The 22,090-nt window shown below is 36.8% G+C and overlaps 2 protein-coding genes across 2 annotated transcripts; both read right to left on the bottom strand.

Annotated features, from left to right (window-relative positions):
- Positions 1 to 1,425: 1,425 nt before the first annotated feature.
- Positions 1,426 to 14,596, bottom strand: LOC109098454 (histone acetyltransferase KAT2B-like). Its single transcript, XM_042745922.1, has 18 exons — positions 13,733 to 14,596; positions 12,313 to 12,451; positions 10,235 to 10,380; positions 9,489 to 9,575; positions 8,885 to 9,066; positions 7,865 to 8,056; positions 7,680 to 7,777; positions 7,466 to 7,591; positions 6,510 to 6,649; positions 6,197 to 6,405; positions 4,519 to 4,644; positions 4,317 to 4,428; positions 3,997 to 4,140; positions 3,748 to 3,862; positions 3,139 to 3,169; positions 2,994 to 3,057; positions 2,815 to 2,899; positions 1,426 to 2,731 (listed from the first exon to the last, which is right to left on the bottom strand). The coding sequence occupies exons 1-18, from the start codon at positions 13,931 to 13,933 to the stop codon at positions 2,529 to 2,531; spliced, it is 2,400 nt and encodes a 799-aa protein (XP_042601856.1). The 5' UTR covers positions 13,934 to 14,596; the 3' UTR covers positions 1,426 to 2,528.
- Positions 14,597 to 14,837: 241 nt separating this feature from the next.
- On the bottom strand, positions 14,838 to 20,549 carry rab5aa (RAB5A, member RAS oncogene family, a). The gene is made up of 6 exons (XM_019083348.2): positions 20,373 to 20,549; positions 17,975 to 18,207; positions 17,747 to 17,898; positions 17,510 to 17,632; positions 17,329 to 17,422; positions 14,838 to 16,724 (listed from the first exon to the last, which is right to left on the bottom strand). Exons 2-6 carry the CDS (start codon positions 18,138 to 18,140, stop codon positions 16,609 to 16,611), a joined length of 651 nt encoding a protein of 216 aa, XP_018938893.1. The 5' UTR covers positions 18,141 to 18,207; positions 20,373 to 20,549; the 3' UTR covers positions 14,838 to 16,608.
- Positions 20,550 to 22,090: the final 1,541 nt, after the last annotated feature.

Here is a 22,090-nt window from a genome sequence, read left to right as displayed (position 1 = left end):
TAGGAACAGGTATCCTGGATGAGCAAGTAAGCTTTCTTGACTTGGCTTTATAGTATTGGAAAGAGCATTGTGCTACATGGTGAGATGGTGCTAAACCAGCACATTTTCAACAAATCCAGGAACTCCAGTCTGTTGACACATTTTCAATAAGAACAAAAACAGACATATGCATTTTCTGCTTAATAACATGCCTAAATTGGTCAGCAAACAAAAATGGCATCTGAATAAATGATAAAATATACATAAACGTGTAATAACTCAAGAAATGAATGGTTGTGATTTTTTTTTCTTTAACAATTTCTCTAAAAAAGTGCAAGAACAAAAAAAAAAAAAAATTGTGCAGTTTGTGCAACATTACCCTCTACTTAACAAGTCTAACACAAAAGTAGACATTTCTTTCACATTAGTTGCTCTAAATATTTAATCATTCTATAAAATATGCTGTCTTTAAAAGCAAAGGTACAAAGACCTTAAAATAGCTTTATCCCCCAAATGTAGTACAAAGCCCATCTCTTAATTATTTAAAAGTACAAATATTTTAGAAAACAACAATAGTGCGAGTCATTGCATGTGTCACCTTTACATACAAAGGCTGTACGTTTTCATTTGAAGCACAGCCATAAAGATGAAGCATATTAAGACTGTTTTTCTCGCTGCACAGGGAATGCTCCTCAATACGCCACGCTCTGATAAAGACCGCAAATGTGCAAGTTTCTGACTAGGAATCTTCACTGTATCAGTTCTAGTATTTATCACCATTTCTTTAGGTTTAATAATAAATAAGTGCTGTTTTAAGGTATGACATTAGGTAATTAGAGTCATTTTTCTTGGCTGAGTTGTAGGCCACATCCTTCGCTACTACAGTCATGGCCAAAAGTTTTGGCAGTGACATAAATTTTGTGTTTTGCAAAGTTTTCTTGCTTTAGCTGTTGTGGTGTTCATTCACATTGTTTCTAAATTATTGTGTAGAGTGATCAGATGCATTTTAAATAATTGCTAAAATCTTCATTGGCCAAAAAAAATTAACTTTTCACAAAAAACAAATTGCACTGTTATTTTTATCCTGACACAAAATGACCAGCTAACATTAATTGACCCATCCATGTGTCATGTTGCTTTTCAACCAAGAGAGTGGGCTCTCTCATAATTCTGCCCAAAAACACTGCCAAGAATAAAGAATGGTATCAAAAAGTCCTGCAAGAGTGACTTCTTCCAACGATCCATGAGCAATTTGGTGATGACCGTTCATTTTCCAGCATGATGGAGCACCATGTCACAAAGCAAGAGTAGTAAAGAAGTGGCTCGAAGATCATTACATTGAAATTTTGGATCCGTGGCTGGGCAACTCCCCAGATCTCAATCTCATAGAGAACCTGTGGTTAGTCCTCAAAAGGCGAGTGGACAAGCAGAAGCCCACAAATTGTGATCAACTCTAAAAACTAATAAGGCAAGAATGGATCGCCATCAGACAGGATTTGGCCCAGAAGCTAATATCCAGCATGCCAGAGTGAATTGCAGAGGTTATGAAGAACAAGGGTTAACACTATAAATACTGACTCATATTTTTTTGCCAATAAAAGCCTATGCTTATCATTGTTTTTCAGTATACCATAGAAACGTGGAAAAATAATCTACAAATACCAAAGCAGCAAACTTTGCAAAACAAAAACGTATGTCATTGCCAAAACTTTTGGCCACGACTGTATATAAAATATAGTTTGTTTGTTTTTTTTCATAAAATTGTATCTATATAAACAGATTTTTACTATTATATACACACACTAGCAAGAACACCTGCACACCAAAAGCATCCAGCCGCACATACCGTAAAATTGTTCCACAGTTTTGGCAGAAGGAATTTTTAAGACAGGAAAAAGACTTTTCACACATGGCGGTCATGTGGACATTCACATGCGCCAAATACTTATCTTCATAGAAATGGTTCACCCAAAAATTAAAATTTCCTGAAAATGTAATAACCCTCAGGCCATCCAAAATGTAAACGTGTTTTTTGGTCATCACAGCAGATCTGGAGAAATTTTGGCAAAATTTGCTCACCAATGGATCCTCTGCAGTGAATGGGTGCCGTCAGAATAAGAGTCCAAACAGCTGATTAAAACATCACAATAATCAGTTAATGCCTTGTGATGCTTTAATGATGGATTTGTTTTTTACAAACAGCTTTTTGATTCATAAGATGTTAAACTGGAATCAAGTGGATTACTTGTGATGCTTTTAACAGATATCTTGACTCTCATTCTGACGGCACCCATTCACTGCAGAGGATCCTCTGGTGAGCAAGTGATGAAATGCTAAATTTCTCCAAATTTTTACAGATTACAAACAATCTTGGCTGGCCTGAGGTTACATTTTCATCAAATTTGAATTTTTGGGTAAACTATTCCTTTAAATGTCTTAATTTCAGAAAACCCTCCTTTTGATGCAAAAACAATGGGGATAAAAAGGAGTTCTATATATGATAAATGTGGAGAAAAGAGGTAGAAAGGGCAACGGACTACTTGCGCCCCCTAGCTGGATAACTTTTCGATGAGGCCCGCCTCTTTGATCTTGGTGTAGAAGAATTTCTCTAGTAGGTTGGCACATTTATAGTACTCGCTTTCAGGAGGGTTGTACTCTCTGCAGTTAGTGAAGATCCTCTGCATGTCAGCCATGAACAGCTTCCGCGTGGTATAGTAACGACTCTTTAGACGCTCGCTCATTGTCTTCAAGTCTACAATGCACAATATAACAGTGAGGCATTACATGCGCAAAAGTAAGCCTAAGGTGCATTGTGTATAAGAGATCTCTACGTACCCATAGGGAAGCGGATGACTTGATAATAACCAGGGGCCTCGTTCTTCTTTACAGGCTCCATGAATGGCCATGCATTCTGATGTGACTGAGGAGTACAATACATATTCCTAATTAGTCGTTTTATGGTTTTATTTCATAAATATCATTTTTGAAACATGTAAGCAATGCAGATATATTACCTTGACCTGCTGCAAGATGTTCTTTAAGGTGCTGTACAACTGGTCTGGATCCTTCAGCTCTTTGCTGTGAAAAAGTACACCAAATGAAACAAACTACATGTTTCCAGAAGATTTGTTTAGCTGTGACTCTCAGATACACACTCACCTCTTCCCTAAAGGCTTCCAGCCTGTCTCACCTGTCCAAAGACAAGTAAACAGTAAAGTTTAAATTCAATTTATTATTGATGAAATAAATAGGAAATAAAATTAATATTTATTCAGTACTGTTCAAAAGTATGGGACAAGAATGATTTTTTAAAAGAAATAAATACTTTTATTTTGCAAAGAATGCATGAAATACATCAAAAGTGACTGAATTTTAGATTTCTAATTTTTTTAAATGCTGTTCTTTTGAAGTATCTATACATCAAAGGATCTTGACATCACTGTTTCCACTAAAAAGTTTTAAGCAGCACAACATTGAGAATGATAAGAAATGTTTCTTGGGCAGCAAATTAACATATTAGAATGATTTCTGAAGGATCATGTGACACAAATCATGTGCTGAAAATTCAGTTTTTCTATTATAGGAATAAACAGCATTTTAAAATATATTCAAATAGAACACGCTTATTTAAAATGGTAATATTTATTATTAAAACTGTATTATTGTTATTAATTCAAGAATGACAAAATACATTATTATACATTTTTTATTAGTTTTTTTTTTTTTAGTTTTTTTTTTAATCTAAAACTACATAAAAGTGAGACATACGGATTCCTGGAATGCTCTCAATGGCAATCTGACGAACTCCCTCCTTGAAACAGGACAGGCCAGGGTAGACTTTCCGAATCTGTGCTTGCTTGCGCTCTATAAGCTTCTTAATGATCTGAGAGAGAGGGTAAGATAGAGATAGAAAAGCCTTTAGGCATTAACAAAATAATGCATTTTACCATACTGTGTAACCTCTTAGACACACCTCAGATCTCATGCTCACACACACACACACACACACACACACACCTCTTTCTGTTTCTTGATGATGACAGAGAACTCAGTGTAAGGGATGCTGGGGTTCAGTTCACAGCCCATGAGTGTGGCCCCCTCGTAATCTTTAATATAGCCCACGTACTTTGACTTCGGCACTTTAATGTCTTTAGAGAATCCCTGACATGAAGCAAGAGAAACAAAATAAGAATATGGACATATACTTAAAGCGATAGTCCCTTAACAAAAGATGTTAAGCAGAACATCCACACTTTTTGTCATTTTTGGAGCTTGGCAATATAATTCACCATCCACTTTAGTTGTATTTTGTGTCATGAAACTAATACAGCACTGACCTGTTTTTTGAAGTAGCCAATGGCGTATTCATCAGCGTAGGTGAGAAAGTTGAGAATTTCGTGCTTGATGTGATACTCCTTCAGATGGTTCATGAGGTGAGTCCCATAACCTAAATAACAATCAAATGAGTAAAGATCAAGCTAGCAATGAGTGAGAAAGAATAATAACAAATAATAAAGGGAATGCATCACAGTTGTTACCTTGACTTGTTCATTGGAGGTGACAGCACAGAACACAATCTCAGTGAAGCCCTGAGTTGGAAACATCCGGAAACAGATTCCCCCAATAACACGGCCATCTTTAATCAGAGACAGAGTCTTGTGTTTCCTGTATAAAGAGGAAATGCATTGACTCATCACAATGTTATGTCACAGTTTACGGGAAGCAAGAGGTTAACATTAACCAGTTTCTTTCATCTTCTGAACATTAAAGTGGAGATTCTAAAGAATGGTGGTAACTAAACAGTTGCTGGTAGCTATTGACTTCCATATAGGGGTGTGTGATAATGACAAAAAAAGTATACCTCAATATTTTCTGGAATTTTAATTAATTAGATCGTTTTATTAGATTATATTTTGCTGAGCATGTTATTGTGCTGGTATTTTGGCAGGTCTAGGACTGCTGCTTTTGATATTGTTCTTATTCTGTGCGGTGATTGGTTTGCAGAAGTAACAGAAATGCACTTTTCCAATAAGTTTAAGGTGATTTTTAGCTTTTATAGGCATTTTTACATTTATAAGGCCAATTTATTCTAACCTAATTAAATGTATGCATCATCTTTGGTCTCAAATTCTTAAATTTAATCAATAAATATAAATAGTAAGACATTAGGGCTGTTACAGCTATAACTGCCCTATTATCCAACTATAGGGCTGTTACCAATAAAATTAAATCAGTATCAACAAAATATTAAAAGATTTTGGGTCATTCAGTAAGTCACGGAGTCATTCATTCAACCGATTAGTTCAAACGAAACACTGTTGTGTGTTGCTCAGATGTAAAACTGTTCTGCTGTGGCTTTGCTTGAAACTATTTTCTTTAATGAAACAGCCAGTTAATATTAACTTCTCGTTTATTGGACTGTTTAAAAAAAAATCAAAATCACATTTGCAATCATACTGATTTGTGGATAAAAAATATACTCTTTATGTGATATTAACTATATCAGATGAGTCAACTTAAAATGTGCTTGTGCAGTAGTGTAACCTACATCTTATCTGTATGCGTGCACTCTCTGGGTGTGTTTTTGTTTGGTTTTTGCAATATACTCAATGTCAAAAATGCATATCGTTTAAACAACAATTAGGATATTACTGTAGACTATATATATCGCACACCCCTACTTCCATAGAATTATCTCCCTACTATGGTAGTCAGTGGCTCCCAGTAACTGTTCGGTTACTTCAAAATATCTCCTTTTATGTTGAACAGAAGAAAGAAACTCGTACAGGTTTGGAACAACATGATGGTGAGTAAATGATGATAGAATTTGAATTTTGGGGTGAACTATCCCTTTAAAATGACAGAAAACACCTGTTTTTAAAGCTTCAATCCTCTACAGTAGGCCTGTTACTATGGCATCAGACTTTTAAAGTCTTAAGGCGAATTCACACCGCACAGACAAACGCCAACAAACATGTTTGTTGGGTTTCGTTGGATCAGTGTTTCACCCCTGTTGGCGTCTACTGCTGTTGGTTGGAGTTTGTTTTCACCTGACTGAACATGTTCAGTGAGTGTTTGTTGCTGTCTGTTGGGGCAGTGTGAACATGACAGTTCATTTTCAGAAAATTTTAGATCCAACAGCCAACTTGTTTGTTGGTGTTTGTCTGTGCGAATTGGAGTTAAAGTAGATTAAAATGGTTAATGGTAGCAAACATACGGGTCAAAGACGAGGCGTGTGATGTATTCTTTAGGCATGCGGGGCAGCTGGTGTGAGAAGACGTTCTGCAGACCAACAAGCCACATGAGGATCTTCTTATTGGGCTTCTGGTTGAGGGAGTTTCCAATGACGTGGAACTCGATGACGCCACGCCTCTCCTCTAATCGAGCGGCTTCATCACGTGCAGAATGAGCGGAGAGAAGACTGGTCTAAGAGAAAGACAGTATAAAGGACTATTTTTGCTCTAGTCCCTATGATATGAGTTTTGTACAACCATCTATAATATAAAAAGCAAATGAAACACACTGTTTACCTCTGGTCCCAGCATGGCAGTAGGGTCTGTAATTGTAGACATGACTTCATTAATTAATTCCATAGGAATGTCACCAACCACACGGGGTCGTTTGCTGTCCTCGTGAGACAACGGCTCAGAAGACTTTCGCTTCTCTCCACCTACATTTGTGCATAGAGTCAAATCTATTAAGACCCTCTAATCTGATTCTATAAGGTTTAGCAACTTTAACACATCAGCTATCTGCAGCACACAAACACAAACACACACACACACACACATACATATACATATATAAATATATTTTTTGGAGTTGTATATTATATTCAACATTCTCATTACACAATTTTAAGCTAAACACATCAACTTAGATTTACATTAAAGATTAACATATGTAAAGACTAACAATAATACACTCATACAGAGAGTGTAAATATTATAAATTATTACTGTATAATTATATTATAAATCATATTTTTACATTTTTACATTTTTCAAAATAAAACCCTCACATTCATTGCATGTCTTCTTCATCAATAAACTGAACATTACATTTAAGTTAAATTATTGTAATATTAACTTAAAATCTCAGGGGGTACTTTAAGTTAATAAATACAGTAACAACTATATATTGTGAAATATTATTACAATATAAAATAACTGTTTTCTATTTTAATAAATGTAAAAAATTTCTATGATGCCAATACTGAAATTTCAGCAGCTATTACTTGACTTGATCCTTTAGAATTCATTTTTATATACCGATATAAAATCATATTTTATATGCCGATTTTATATGCTGCTTTTGTGCAAGTGTTTACTGTCACTTTTGATCAATTTAATGCATACTTGCAGAATAAAAGTATGAATTCTTAAACTTTACTGACCCCAAACTTTTGAACAATAATTTAGATTCATCATTAAGACTACATAAATGGCAAAGGTACTGAATAAAATGTCATAAAATAAGCTGATACCTGAATTGGGCTCCAAAGCGGATGCTGTTTTCCTGGCTGGGCTTACACTGCCTCCTCCAACCAGCTCCACTGGGGCGGGACTACTGCTGTAGTACAGGGGGCGGGTCACAGGTGGAGCACTGATCACTGCACCAATCAGAGAAGAGAGAAGTCTGTTTACATAGCCATGTGACACATACAACCCAATAAAATGAACTCTACCATTGCTAATCACCTGTGGGAATCTGTCCACCTGATAAAGGAACCATGAAGTCCTCACTCCAGATGGGCGAATTATGACTATAAACCTCTTCTTCCAGCATAGACAAAAACCTGCACACAACACACACATATTCACATACACACATATAATGGACCTGTTATTTGTGGAAAGTTCTGTCTGTGTGGTTGCGTGCTTACTTGGGGAAATGTGTAAGAATGAGTGTGCGTTTCTCAGGTGGTAGTTTGTCTTTCTCCTGCCGGGCCTGTTCCAGCAGCTGTTTCCTCATTACAGTGAACACAGAGCGCAGGAAAGTGCGGCCGAAAATCTGTGTGGCCTCATACCGAGGGAGACTGTCACAGGACTGGGGCACATTACAGTAACACAGCCACCTGCAACACGAACACACAAGAAGACCAGAAATATGTATTAAATGGAGGGATAGACTTATAACTGTATAAAGGTCCTAGTTCATGTCTTTTCACAACTCACAACTTTCAAAACAAGTTTTTGTCCCCTGAAAGTATTTTCAAAATGATGTTTTGTCAACAGAACCAACTGTATTTTGTTTTTAACCATTCAAGACACTGTACAGTACTTCTATTCTTCACAGCCTCATTTTTATTCCAGTCAAAAATTAAATATGGCGCAACCCTGACTAATGTCGATTACAAAGACTTTGCTACATCACTGTTACATATTTGTATAATAACCGCCTACTGGCTACTTTGGCCCACCCACTAAGAATAGTTGGTGATTTCACTATGTTGAGGAGAAAAAAAAAAATTATTGTTGCGAAGGCAAAAAACATTGTATGGACTTTCAATAAAGAGGAGATATTTTTTATATATTTTTTATTATTATATATGTGTGTTCTTGTGGGGTCTGGGGATTTTAAACTGTGCTTTTCAGAAAGGCTTGCTTTAAATGAACAAAATAAGAGAATTTCAGGAAGAAGGTGGAAAGAGGTGCTGAAGAAATGTACAATATGAGAGAAATAATGTGGTTTTTGAACTTTAAATCATGGGAAAATAAATTTAGCAGACCCCAAAAATAAAATTAAGGCTTGTAAATGTGCATAATATTGGCACTTTAGGAAAATAAACAAAGCCAATAATCTCTAAATGACAATAAGGTGCAAAATAGAAAAGAACAAAATTACATTTTTGCTCCTCTATGGAAAACGAGGTGCCCCTAAACTCAACTAAACTAACATTCACCTGGTGTAATTGACTTTATAACCAGCCACATCATCATCAGGTGCTCTTTGCCTTCTTTGTGAGGGCGTCTCTAGCTGCCAGTAGTTGATCTGGTTGAGGAACATCTTTGCAAGCTCCACAATGGTTTGCCTCTCTTTTGACGGTAGGTGGCTAAACTTGTACTGCACAAAGTTGTTCACACCCTGCAACAACAACACACGAAAAAAATGTATGTGTGACACCAGCTACAAGGATGTGAGGAATGTGTGTAGAGTTGTTCGGTATCTCTCTGATTCATGCATCACAGGCAAAGTACACTGCCTATATATAAACTAAAAAAACAATGTTGCTCAAAACACAGAATGTCCTGTTTCATATGCCTGTTTCAGAATAAAGCCACTATTGACCGTATAGGAAATTTATCTATATTTGCACTTTTACACTACCTGATACTGACATAATGTTTGAATGTGATGTGAAGAAAAAGTTGACCAAATATTTTTACCAAATATTCCAGACTGAGGGGTTTAATAAATGTCGAAGAATGAGACGTTGATGAAATGCATACTGATCGTCCATTATTCATTGCCTATGGAGATCACAGCCTTACAATTTAAGCAGCTACCTGTTCAATGCTTGGTTTTTCAAAAGGTGGGCTTTCCAGAGCTTCTACCACAGGCCTTCCCATCTGCAGGATGCATTTCCGTAGCAACTAAGACATTTTCAACAAATATAGGTAGGTAAGATTGACAATTAGTAGTAAACTGATTAAACACATCAGAATGTAAACATATATTAATATACGCAACCGTTCAAAAATTGCAGGTCAGTTTGTTTAAAGAAATTAATCCTTTTATTCAGCAACTCAAGAATGCATTAAAAAGTGATCTAAAGTGGCAGTAAAGACATTTATAATGTTTACAAAAGCTATCTGTTTCAAATATATGTTGTTCTTTTGAACGATATATTCCTCAAAGAATCCTGTATCAAAATGTATCATGTTTCCAGCACAACTGTTTTTAACACAGTAATAACAAGAAATGTTTATTGAGCACCAAATCAACATGGAATCTAATGAAATCTCATCACAGGAATAAATTATATTTAAAATACACTTATTTAAAACTGTAATAATATTTCACAATATTAATCACTTTACTGTATTTTTGATCAAATAAATGCAACCTTAGTGAGCATAAGAGACTTATTTCAAAAACATTAGTTTTGCTAATTACATGACTTGTACTACATAAACAGAATAGCTGTCACTATTTCATTCAGTAAACATTATTTAGAATTTTTCCAAAACAGGGAGTCACACACTGTAGCGCATGCAACCACCACTTCACAATGTGCAACAACAGAACTCACTTTGAAGAGAGAAAAGTAAACTTGTTTAGTGTCAGGATCCTCTTCTTTATGGACACATGTGTACAAGTACTCCACATCCAGCACAATTCCAAGCAGTCTGTTCATCTCCTCCTCTGACACATTCTCCAGATGTGTCACATGGTCACCTGGCCAGGAACACAAAAGAATAAAATTGTAACTTTGTAAGAAGCATTTCCATTGACATAGCTGAAGCATAAACAGTACAAAATAAAACTGCTGACTGTTAGTAACTGATTTCAAATGTTCAAAAAAAACACAATATACTTAAAGTTTACTGCAAAATATTCAAATATGTAGTTTAAGTTGTTTGAGTGAAAAGACCATCACTTAACCCTGACTCAATGTAGGTTTTTTTTGACAGGTTTTTATACAGTAGCTGGTCATATAATTAGAATATCATCAAAAAGTTGATTTATTTCAATAATTCCATTCAAAAAGTGAAACTTGTATATTATATTAATTCATTACACACAGACTGATATATTTCAAATGTTTATTTCTTTTAATTTTGATGATTATAACTGACAACTAAGGAAAATCCCAAATTCAGTATCTCAGAAAATTAGAATATTGTGAAAAGGTTCAATATTGAAGACACCTGGTGCCACACTCTAATCAGTTAATTAACTCAAAACACCTGCAAAGGCCTTCAAATGGTCTCTCAGTCTAGTTCTGTAGGCTACACAATCATGGGGAAGACTGCTGAATTGACAGTTGTCCAAAAGATGACCATTGACACCTTGCACAAGGAGGGCAAGACACAAAAATGGTCATTGCAAAAGAGGCTGGCTGTTCACAGAGCTCTGTGTCCAAGCACATTAATAGAGAGGCGAAGGGAAGGAAAAGATGTGGTAGAAAAAAGTGTACAAGCAATAGGGATAACCGCAACCTGGAGAGGATTGTGAAACAAAACCCATTCAAAAATGTGGGGGAGATTCACAAAGAGTGGACTGCAGTTGGAGTCAGTGCTTCAAGAACCACTACGCACAGACGTATGCAAGACATGGGTTTCAGCTGTCGCTTTCCTTGTGTCAAGCCACTCTTGAACAACAGACAGCGTCAGAAGCGTCTCGCTTTAAAAAGGACTGGACTGCTGCTGAGTGGTCCAAAGTTATGTTCTCTGATGAAAGTAAATTTTGCATTTCCTTTGGAAATCGGGGTCCCAGAGTCTGGAGGAAGAGAGGAGAGGCACAGAATCCACGTTGCTTGAGGTCCAGTGTAAAGTTTCAACAGTCAGTGATGGTTTGCGGTGTCATGTCATCTGCTGTGTTGGTCCACTGTGTTTTCTGAGGTCCAAGGTCAACGCAGCCATATACCAGGAAGTTTTAAAGCACTTCATGCTTCCTGCTGCTGACCAACTTTATGGAGATGCAGATTTCATTTTCCAACAGGACTTGGCACCTGCACACAGTGCCAAAGCTACCAGTACCTAGTTTAAGGACCATGGTATCCCTGTTCTTATTTGGCCAGCAAACTCGCCTGACCTCAATCCCATAGAAAATCTATGGGGTATTGTGAAGAGGAAGATGTGATATGCCAGACCCAAAAATGCAGAAGAGCTGAAGGCCACAATCAGAGCAACCTGGGCTCTCATAACACCTGAGCAGTGCCACAGACTGATCGACTCCATGCCACGGTAACTTGCTGCAGTAATTCAGGCAAAAGGAGCCCCAACTAAGTATTGAGTTCTGTACATGCTCATACTTTTCATGTTCATACTTTTCAGTTGGCCAAGATTTCTAAAAATCCTTTCTTTGTATCGGTCTTAAGTAATATTCTAATTTTTTGAGATACTGAATTTGGGATTTTCCTTAGTTGTCAGTTATAATCATCAAAATTAAAAGAAATAAACATTTGAAATATATCAGTCTGTGTGTAATTAATGAATATACAAGTTTCACTTTTTGAATGGAATTAGTGAAATAAATCAACTTTTTGATGATATTCTAATTATATGACCAGCACCTGTATTATAACACTAAACATTCATTTCTCTGTGGATAACATGAATGGGATTTCATCTTCCTGAACTCTGCTATTACACAAACAGTCCTTACCGAGGGCGTGGCTGCAGCTTCTGCAGGGCTCCATTAAGTTAACTGCAATTGGCTGCTCAGCCCTGGGCGGGGTTGGAGGGGGCGGAGTTGGAGGTGGGTTTTGACTCTTCCAGCCATTACACTTACAAGCTCCTTCAGCCTGTATGAGAATGAAAAAGATCAGCCACAAAATAAGACAGTAAAATGACTACTTTCAGAATATGTTTACATTCATGCATTTAGCAGATGCTTTTATCCAAAGCGACTTACAGTAAATTTAGGCTAACATTTTTTTACCTAACGTGTTCCCTGGGAATCAACCCCACAACCTTTTGTGCTGCTACCACAATGCTCTACCACTGAGCCACAGGAACTTAACATATGTTCATACACCAAATGTATTAAAGTACTGCACAGAAACCAATAGACTCTTGTATACATTATTTATTACTATTTTATTCATAAATCAAATATGTAATTAAGTCCATAGAAAAACTGTGATTTCCAGGTGTTGGGATTTTAGGACTATTTAGCCTTGCTTAGTTTATGCTGATGGACTCTGTAAAGGGCCAAAATTACTCAAACTTACTAGAAAAATAAATCATTAAATAAATGTTGAAACATGTCTAAACACACTCAAGTTTGAAAGTAATGCCCACTATTACTGAGTGTAACTTTAAAAACGAAAATAAAGAGACAACCTTCTTGCTGAAATAAAAATACAAATTAAAACAGAATGAAAATAAATAGTCAAAACTACAGCTATAATGAAATACAATACTTTTTTAGTGCTTTAATAAATACCTTTATGGTTTTTATGTTTCATTAATACAATTAAGTATTTGCCGATTTATTTAAATATTTCAACATTTGAGGACCTCCATATGTTTCGTGTGCCTGATCTGACAACAATGAGCAGCCTCCGCCCCCGGCAGCAAACCACGCCCCTTTAGCAGCTGTCATCCTGTCAAAACAAAGACGACGCTCTCTCCTCTTGAGTAATCAACTTCAGATTGTGTCTCCCGTTCCGGCAGAACTCTCGCACCGTGAAACTTTTGTCTGACTCGGCGAAATACAATTTAATAATCTGCATTCTTTGTTAAAAGAAAAAATAAACTGACAACCCGCCAAGAGCACCCAGTGTTCACGTCATCTTGCCCACTATGGGCAAACACAGCGGTATTATCTCTGCAGATCACGGATATGAGTTCATTAATATATTTTTGTTGTGCGTTATTTTGTTGTGGCTAAAGCACGAAAGAAAACACATTCGTAGTTTAGAAGAATGAAAGACAAAGCAATGTCTTTTTGTGCTGTGCTTGCAAATTCAAGAGTGGGTAAAGTAAGGTAACAGCTAGTTTCAGCTATCAGCTAAACAAATAAAAGCGAGTCTTTCCTTTGCACTGTAGACGTAAACAATGTTTTTACATCTCTATTGTACCTTGCACGAGGAATATACACCGAGTTTCTCCAGTTTCTTCGGACGCGGGGAGGAGCGGAGCTGCGCCTTCTTGACGGCGATCCGTGCAGAACCGACAGCAGCGCCCGAACACTCGGTTCCACCGACCCCTGGCGCAGCCGCAGCCGAGCCCGCTGCACCTACCGCCGGGGAGCCCTGAGGAATCCCCGCGCTCTCCGACATCGAGCCTGCTTCCGCGCTCCGACTCGAATCCTCGAAGTCCGCCCGCTGTGTTCGCTCTCTCTACCGCTCAACAGCGGGATCAGACATGGCGTTCATCCCTGCTTTTTTATTTGACATTGTAAATCCGCCTCGTCTCCGCTAGGGGAGGCACAAATGAATATCCCGTTATGATTCGAGAAGGATACAAATATGCCCTTTCTAAACGAACCTTTCAAGGTCAAATACATTAAAAGCGTTAGACATGGTTTGTAGAGACATTATTGTCTCTAAAATTACTTGCTCGAAAATTATTTTTTCAACAGTCCTGCTAAAAATGGGTCTTCCATCCTGAACAAGCTGGCCTCCCAATTGGAATAAAGAGTCCCCAAAACTTGTCTTAAATCATCCTGACCGGCCAAGAAGCCATCTTAGGCTGGTTTAAGGTATTTTTATCAGCAGTGTTCTGCCTGTGAAGCCACTTGCAGGAATAACATGCTTTTGATACAATCAGGGCCTAGTCCTCATGTCATCTCTTTAGTAAACATACTTTAGACCTGCAGACCCCTCCAAAAGTTACATGAAAAGGGTTTAACTTCAGATTAAACAGCAGTTGCATGCTTAGGGGCTTAAATAAAACTAAAACTATTAAAACCTGAAAATAATAATATAAAAATAATATAAACCTTAGATGAAAGCTGATTAAAAATAGAATTTTTGCCTTTGCAACTAACTGAAAAAAAAAGAAAACTAAAATAAAAATGGACACTGTATAATTATAAAAAAACTAATAAAATGGCAAAAACACAAATTACTAAAACTTAAACTATAAATATTTATATAGAGATTTAAATACTGATCACCTGTTAAAACACAGGTAATCATTAAACAGACAGGTATGACTATAAGAAAATAGGAAAACACTTTGTAAAATGAAGCTTATCTGTAATCAGTCATGGAATAAAATCAGCAATCAGTCCTTTATGAGCAAACAAATAAGGTGTTGTGACTCAAGGTACAATTTACTTATTATGGGTAATTATTACAAACAAATGCTATAACACAAGAATCCGTACTGCGAGGAGAATTCCACACAGTCATAAGACTAGAAGTTAATTTGGCCCTCAGAACACACAATATTATCAATACCATTTATAAGAAATTTATTTGATACATTAATGGTAATATTTAGGTAACTGCATTTTTAGTCTCAAAGAGGGGACACTTAAAAAAAAAAAAAAAAAAAAGACAGAGATTGAATGTAGCAGCGAATTTAAGTGGTACCAGTATCCTGAAATGTAGAAGATTGAGAGAATGTTAAAAGTGTATGTGTTGTCCGATACCAGGACGAAAAGCAGAGGAAGAACTATCATAATCTGTTGATGTGGACACTGTTTAGTGACAAAAACATCTGTGAAGGTTTCTGCTTTCTCATGAAAATTACAAAACAGACCACTAAAGAAAAGCTTTTTTTTGTTTGTTAATAACACTACATACGTTTTATAAGACCACCATTGATTATAATTTAACCATTTGTGAAAAAGAAACAACTCCAACCCCATCAAAGCAATTCTTAGTTACTGTACAATTGTTTTTTTTTTGTTTTTTTTTAATGATTATCTAACTCCCTATCAAGCATTAGTCCTGCAACAGTAAATGGAAAAGACGAATACATTGCAACACCCTATTTACAGTAAATTATTTATATATATTTATATCACTCTGGCAGTATTTGCAAGAGATAATATCAAGACCAAAAATTAGTGCAAGGCATGGAGTAAGAAACACCTGGGTGAGTTAGAACCAGAAGAGTGCGAGCGTGACTGGTGCATGTTTGTGAAAGGGAAGTTACTTATCTTACGTAGATGTTTTTTTTTAGCTTAACGCCTTTTATGCTGAATGAAAGCGCAGCCACATATTCACTCAGTTAAAGGATGGTGCCAATAAAGCTGACAAAAAAGTGAAGGCTTGCTAACTGGTTAGAGAATAACAAGGGGGCGGGATCTTGGCTATGTGTGTGTGATTAAGAAGGAGGTGGGCTTTTTGTTGGCGGCACAGCCTCAGGAAGTGGGCAGTCTGCCACTAAAAAAAGAGCCGCTGGGACATCCAGAATCAGAGCGAGAGGGAAAGAGCTGGGAAACGAGACGGGGTGGAGCAAAGGGGCCGGGGTAACTCGTCACGTCCTCTCTCACCATGTGTGCCGTTGTATAAGGTTAAAACTTTGATTTACCATTTTCAGGCTTTGTAGTGATACATGCATCCATTATTCTGAAAAGTACATTTCTATAAAACTAAATCATAAAAAAGATGAAAACAGATTTGAGAAAAAGAAGCGTTCTGAATTATGACAGGGCAGGTGAACCTTTGAAGAGGCCCCACCCCTTTCGTCCAGGTCAGGCAAATGGAATTCAGATCTTTTTTTTTTTTTTGATGGATATCTGTGACGGCATATATTACAGTTCGGAGACACTGCATGAACTTAAGCATGAATACAGTAAGAGGCCTGGGTCTTTACAGAAAAACAACAAAAACACTGTAGCTACATGGTCGGGGCAGAGCTTTTGTTACAGCGTAAGAGAGTTGTGGAAAATGGGGAAAGCGGACGCATTTCATTAGTTAGTCAAAAACCAAGTTGGAGGGCGGGACCTTGCGTTAGTTGTCGCGGTAACAGAGTTTGGTGGAGGGGGATTTGTTTTGCGTTAGTTGCTGCAGCAGGGGGCCTTAGTGGGTTGGGCTGTCTCTGTGAGGTCCACGCCCCTACTCCGCCCACTGCTGGCTCCGGCGGCTTGGGGCTCATTCTTAGGCAACCTTTTCGCTGAAGAGACACAAAACAAGAAATTAACACTATAACACTTCTTAATGTTTTTAAAGTTGCTTCTTATGCTCATAAAGACTGACTTTATTTAATTAAAAAAATACAGTCAAAACAGTAATATTATTACAGTTTAAAACTCTTTTCTATTTTAATATATTTTAAAATGAAATTTATCCCTGTGATGGCAAATCTGAACTTTCAGCATTACACTAATTTTCGGTGTCACATGATCCTTCAGAAATTATTTTAATGTGCTAATTTGGTGTTCAAGAAACATTTCTCATTATTATCAATGTTGCAAACAGTTCACTGCTTAATATTTTGTGGAAGCCGTAATACTTTTTTTCAGGATTCTCTGATTAATAGAAAGCTGTAAAGAACTGTATTTATTTTAAATTAAAACCTTTTTAACTTTCACTTTTTTTGATCTATTTAATGAATTCTTTCTAAATAAAAGTACAAATTAAAAATCATGCTTTATTAAATAAAAATGTGATAATAATTAATAATACACCCTAGCACCAGAGTATCACAAAGAATACTATGTTGCATTTCCAAGATCTTATAAATATTTTAAATCATCACTGATGTGGTAAAACCTTACCAATGGCCATGAAGATCTCATTGACATTCATGGAAGTCTTTGCTGACGTCTCCATGAACAACAAACTGTTGTCGTCTGCATAAGATTGAGCATCCTGTAGAAATAAACCAGCTCAGGTGAGGGAGACAGCGATGGTCAGATATAAAAACTCTCTTTGTTCGTGTTGTGAAGTCATGTATACCTGGAAGTCCACAGCTCTCTTGTTGGCAAGGTCAGCCTTGTTCCCAGACAGTGCGATGACAATATTTGGACTGGCCTGCCTCTGAAGCTCCTTAACCCAGTTCTTTGCTCTTGCAAACGACTCTCAAGGTGAAGAAAGTGAAAGGCACAATAACAGAAGCAGAACAGAGAAATGTGACACTAAGTTAGTCACAGTATAAAACATTCACGAAGAGCTTTAAAAAACAGAACTGCTCACCTCATTGGTGATGTCATAAACTACAATGGCAGCCTGGGCACCTCTATAGTACATGGGGGCCAAACTGTGGTAGCGCTCCTGTCCGGCTGTGTCCCAAATCTCAAACTTTACCGTTGTGTCATCCAAGCACACCGTCTGTGTAAGAAAGGCCGCTGGAAGCAAAAGAGACAAGCCGTTGAGAACATCTGCAAACAGGTACACACATATTTAAATACAAAAACCCCCTACCTCCTATTGTGCTTTCCTGAAACTCATGAAACTGCCCTTTGACGAAGCGCAGTACGAGGCTGGATTTTCCCACAGCCGATTCTCCTAACAAGACCAGTTTAAACTGGCAGATCTTATTGCCCGCGTTGGACCCGTTGGGGCGTGTTGCTCCTCCCCTATTGGCCATGACAGTCGTCAATCACCCCGTCTCCTTTAAGCGGTCACTCACACACTGAGAGCTGTCCCAGTACTGGCTGCACAGGACAACATGTAACCAAAAAAGAGAAATGAAAAAGAGCACTTTCATGTTGACTACAGACAAAGATCTTTTCTTTCTTCTCTTTTTTCTCTAGTCAGAGCTCTCGTACGGGGAATTGCTCATCTTGGCTATAGCGATAACAGCTAGTAACTCAAATGCTATTTTTGGTTGGAGGCATGCACATTTTTAGACTAAAAATACTGGATTAAACAAAAATGTAATTTGATTTACACATCTAAGTCTTTCAGCTGAATATATGACACTATTACTACACTGCCAATTACACTGTTTTGCTAAATGATACAATTCACTATGATAATCAAATTTCTATGACTTTGTCATTACTGGGTAAGAGTTTTGAAAAATCATTTAGATTCATATATATATTCATACATACATACATACATATACATACATACATACATACATACATACATATATATATATATATATATATATATATATATATATATATATATATACATAAATTATTATGACTAGGAGGCCATTTAGACCACAGGTGTAAGCACAACTGCTTTCAACATTAACAATAAGAAATGTGACATATTAACATATTAAAATGCTTTCTGAAAGACACTGAAAATTAGAGTCATGACGACTGACAAAAAATCAGCACTATAATAACAACAGGAATGAATTACACCTTACAATATATTCAAATAAACAATACAATATACTCAATAGTTATCCATGACATTACAGACCGTACAGACTGTAATCATGCATCAAAAACACAGAAAACTACTGTTTTATTGAACATAATTTAACATTGCTGAAAATCCTTGCAGAAATAAATGTCTGTAGCCATGGTAACCCATTCTAGCACAGAATGTCCTGAGTAAGCAGTCAAAACAAGCAAGCTCATTTATCCCAATGCGACAATTCAAAAGCTGGGGAAACATGTCACTTCCCAATGAAGTACCTCAGCCTTCGGAATGACTACACATACCTGAGATACAGTACCAGAGATGCAGCCATCAACTCAAAGGATGGTAATAAAACTGATAGACATTTACTGTGGCATTGACCTCAAGGCTTAAAACAGCAGGAAAACACTTTCACTGTCAAAACTGCACAGTTACTGCTGTTGTGAAATAGGAGAACATAAAAACAGACCCCTGATGCTCGTGTGGCTGCTGTGGGGTTGCATCATCATAAGCTGATCTTTCTATAAGAGAGACCAAGACCTGCTTTGACACTCGCATCAAATCAACAACAGGATCTCTGTCTACATTAAAGGACATAAACCAACTCCTTAAGAAGCAAGCCTGGTGTGTCTGGTTTGAGATGCAAACCATGCCAAATCTGCTGCATTCATCCGTTTGGTATGTATAGCAGCTGATATAACAACCACATTTGTCTATTCACACTCTGTCACAGTGGCTTACATACAGAACTCCAAAGTGAAACAAGTCATGACATTGCAAAAGTCTCATCACCTGTAAGCGGTTTTAATCAACTGCTGCTGGTCAGATTGTGGTCTCATTTTAATGACAGGCCTAACAAAAACAAACCTGTGATTTCTGTTGAAGGTTGACACACACACATCCTGTCCATGAATCATTTTCCCAAAATAAACCTGTATTATCAACATCACAGCACTTCATAACTCTAAAGAAGAGCAAGTCGGCATTGGTTAGACTCAAGCTAACCCAACTTAAACAATTCCTCTATTTTTCAACACACCCCTGAGCCTCAAGCCAAGGAACAAGCTGTCTTGTTCCTTGCAAAGACAGCCCACATCAGGTCAGATGCCAAGTCTGATAAACCACAGCGATCAAGCATATAGCTCTGAGAATCAGAAAACAAGCACAATATAATAAGCTGATAAGATGCAGATTTGCAACTTCACTTTAACTCCAGCATTCCACCCTGTTTGCACCCAAACTGCATTCCGACATGAGCCTCAGCTAAGCACACCACTATAAACACACATTCACGCTTCTAATGAACAAGAGCATGGATAATGTATATATTAGGCTGAAGAGATCAGGTTTAATGTCTTGCGTAGGTTGGATAAGGGCAAGGGGCCTGTAACGTTTTTGACGAAATCTAGCGAGCTAAAGTGGCTAACTAGCTTGAAGGATACGCCAAATCAGAAAACGGCACATTCAACTGAGGTATTCGGTGTCTTTTTACCTGAATGTCAGCGTCAGGTTGCGTGAACTGATCTCCGACGACGGGGTGCTCAAATTTTTGAGAGGTTTTCTTTATTATTGGGGTCGGTTAGTGGGAATTTTACGAACCCCGATCAAGTCTCCTCCTTTCTTTTCTCTCTCGCAACTTCCCCTTTAGAACCAAAACACAAACAAGCGTTTCCGCCCCTCATGCCACGTCAGATGACACTTCCGCCCTGCAATGACGTGTTTCCTCCGCATAAAACGTCTTCGGTGGATATTTAAGTCTATTTGCTATTATAGAGCTATGATATTTATAGTAACTTCATTGTATCTATCCGCCTGTCTGTCTTTTACTATATATATATATATATATATATATATATATATATATATATATATATATATATATATATATATATATTAAAGAAATGGTATATATATATATATATACATATATATATATATATATATATATATATATATATATATATATATATATATATATATATATATATATATATATAAAGGCAAATCTAACTTTACATTATCTATCTGTCTATCTGTCTATCTATCTATCTATCTATCTATCAAAACATACAGTCTCACATGCAGTTGCAATGTCTTTCGACAGAGGGCGCAAGGATACTGTTTTAGACAAAGATTCATCTTTAAAAATGTCTGGAGAATAAGTTAAATTATAACTGTCATTCATTTGAGATGCTATGGCCAAAACGTTTCATTTTAAAGTACCTCTAAAATGTGATTCATTTTATGTTAGACTATCCTAGAAGTATCCTAGAATGAAATCTTATTTTTACACAAATAACAAACCAATCTAGCCATTCTGTAGGCTATGTCATGCAAACTCTCTAAAGGTGATATAAAAGTGATATAAAATCTGTCTAATTCAAGCTAAATTTGTGCAGTTTTAACCAGAGGCATAATCTTAATAAAATATCAGCTGGGGCTAGAGATCGCTGATATTGTGCTCTAATTGCTGTAACGAATGTTTTGGTGGAGATGACAGTTAGTGTTCATTAAAGCAGTCAGGAAATGGCTTGCAGAGTAAACTTTAATTGCCCTTTAAAATGAGATTGTACACACACACGACCCCCTGACATAGAACTTTATGTACCATAAATAAAAACCTGGAATGGTTTGGGACGAAAATGAAGATGAATCAGACTACAGTGAAATTGGTTCCATGTGTCAAACAGGGGACAGTTGCCAGTGGATCATGAGCAGAAAAAGTGTCATATAAAGTAGGTGCTGAATGATCTAAAGTGTTCCCTCGCCGTAACGGAGGCAATTCATCAGATAATTCATCAATGAGCACTAAAAATGCTGAATTTGCTGTTAGTAATTCATCAATTCAAGGATTTCATGCAACCACTCAAAATGATTTAGACTTTGCTTTTTGTCGATTCCACAGAAATACTCATTTCTCTGTCAATCCTGTCATCTTATACTAACTTTAAATGCATTTTATAGCATTTGCAATATTCTACTATGGCTTTATATGCTAAGTTTGTTTTTAAGCCACTTAAAACAAATGTGTGCATGATGACGACTGCATGTCCAGCTGCTCTACACAATATACGGATCAAACAGCACAAAAATGGTTATGCTGATTTTGCAGTAGTTTGTCAAACACTAGCAAATCTTTTCCTTTTCTGTTACATTTCCTTTCCTGGAAGAAAAAAAAAGGTTGGTTTTGATATCTCAAGTTTTGTTTTT

Source organism: Cyprinus carpio, chromosome B19 (assembly GCF_018340385.1).
Source record: "Cyprinus carpio isolate SPL01 chromosome B19, ASM1834038v1, whole genome shotgun sequence".
Classification (NCBI taxonomy): Eukaryota; Metazoa; Chordata; class Actinopteri; order Cypriniformes; family Cyprinidae; genus Cyprinus; species Cyprinus carpio.
The sequence above is the reverse complement of the archived record's forward strand: the minus strand, read 5'-3'. Positions and strand labels throughout refer to the sequence as shown.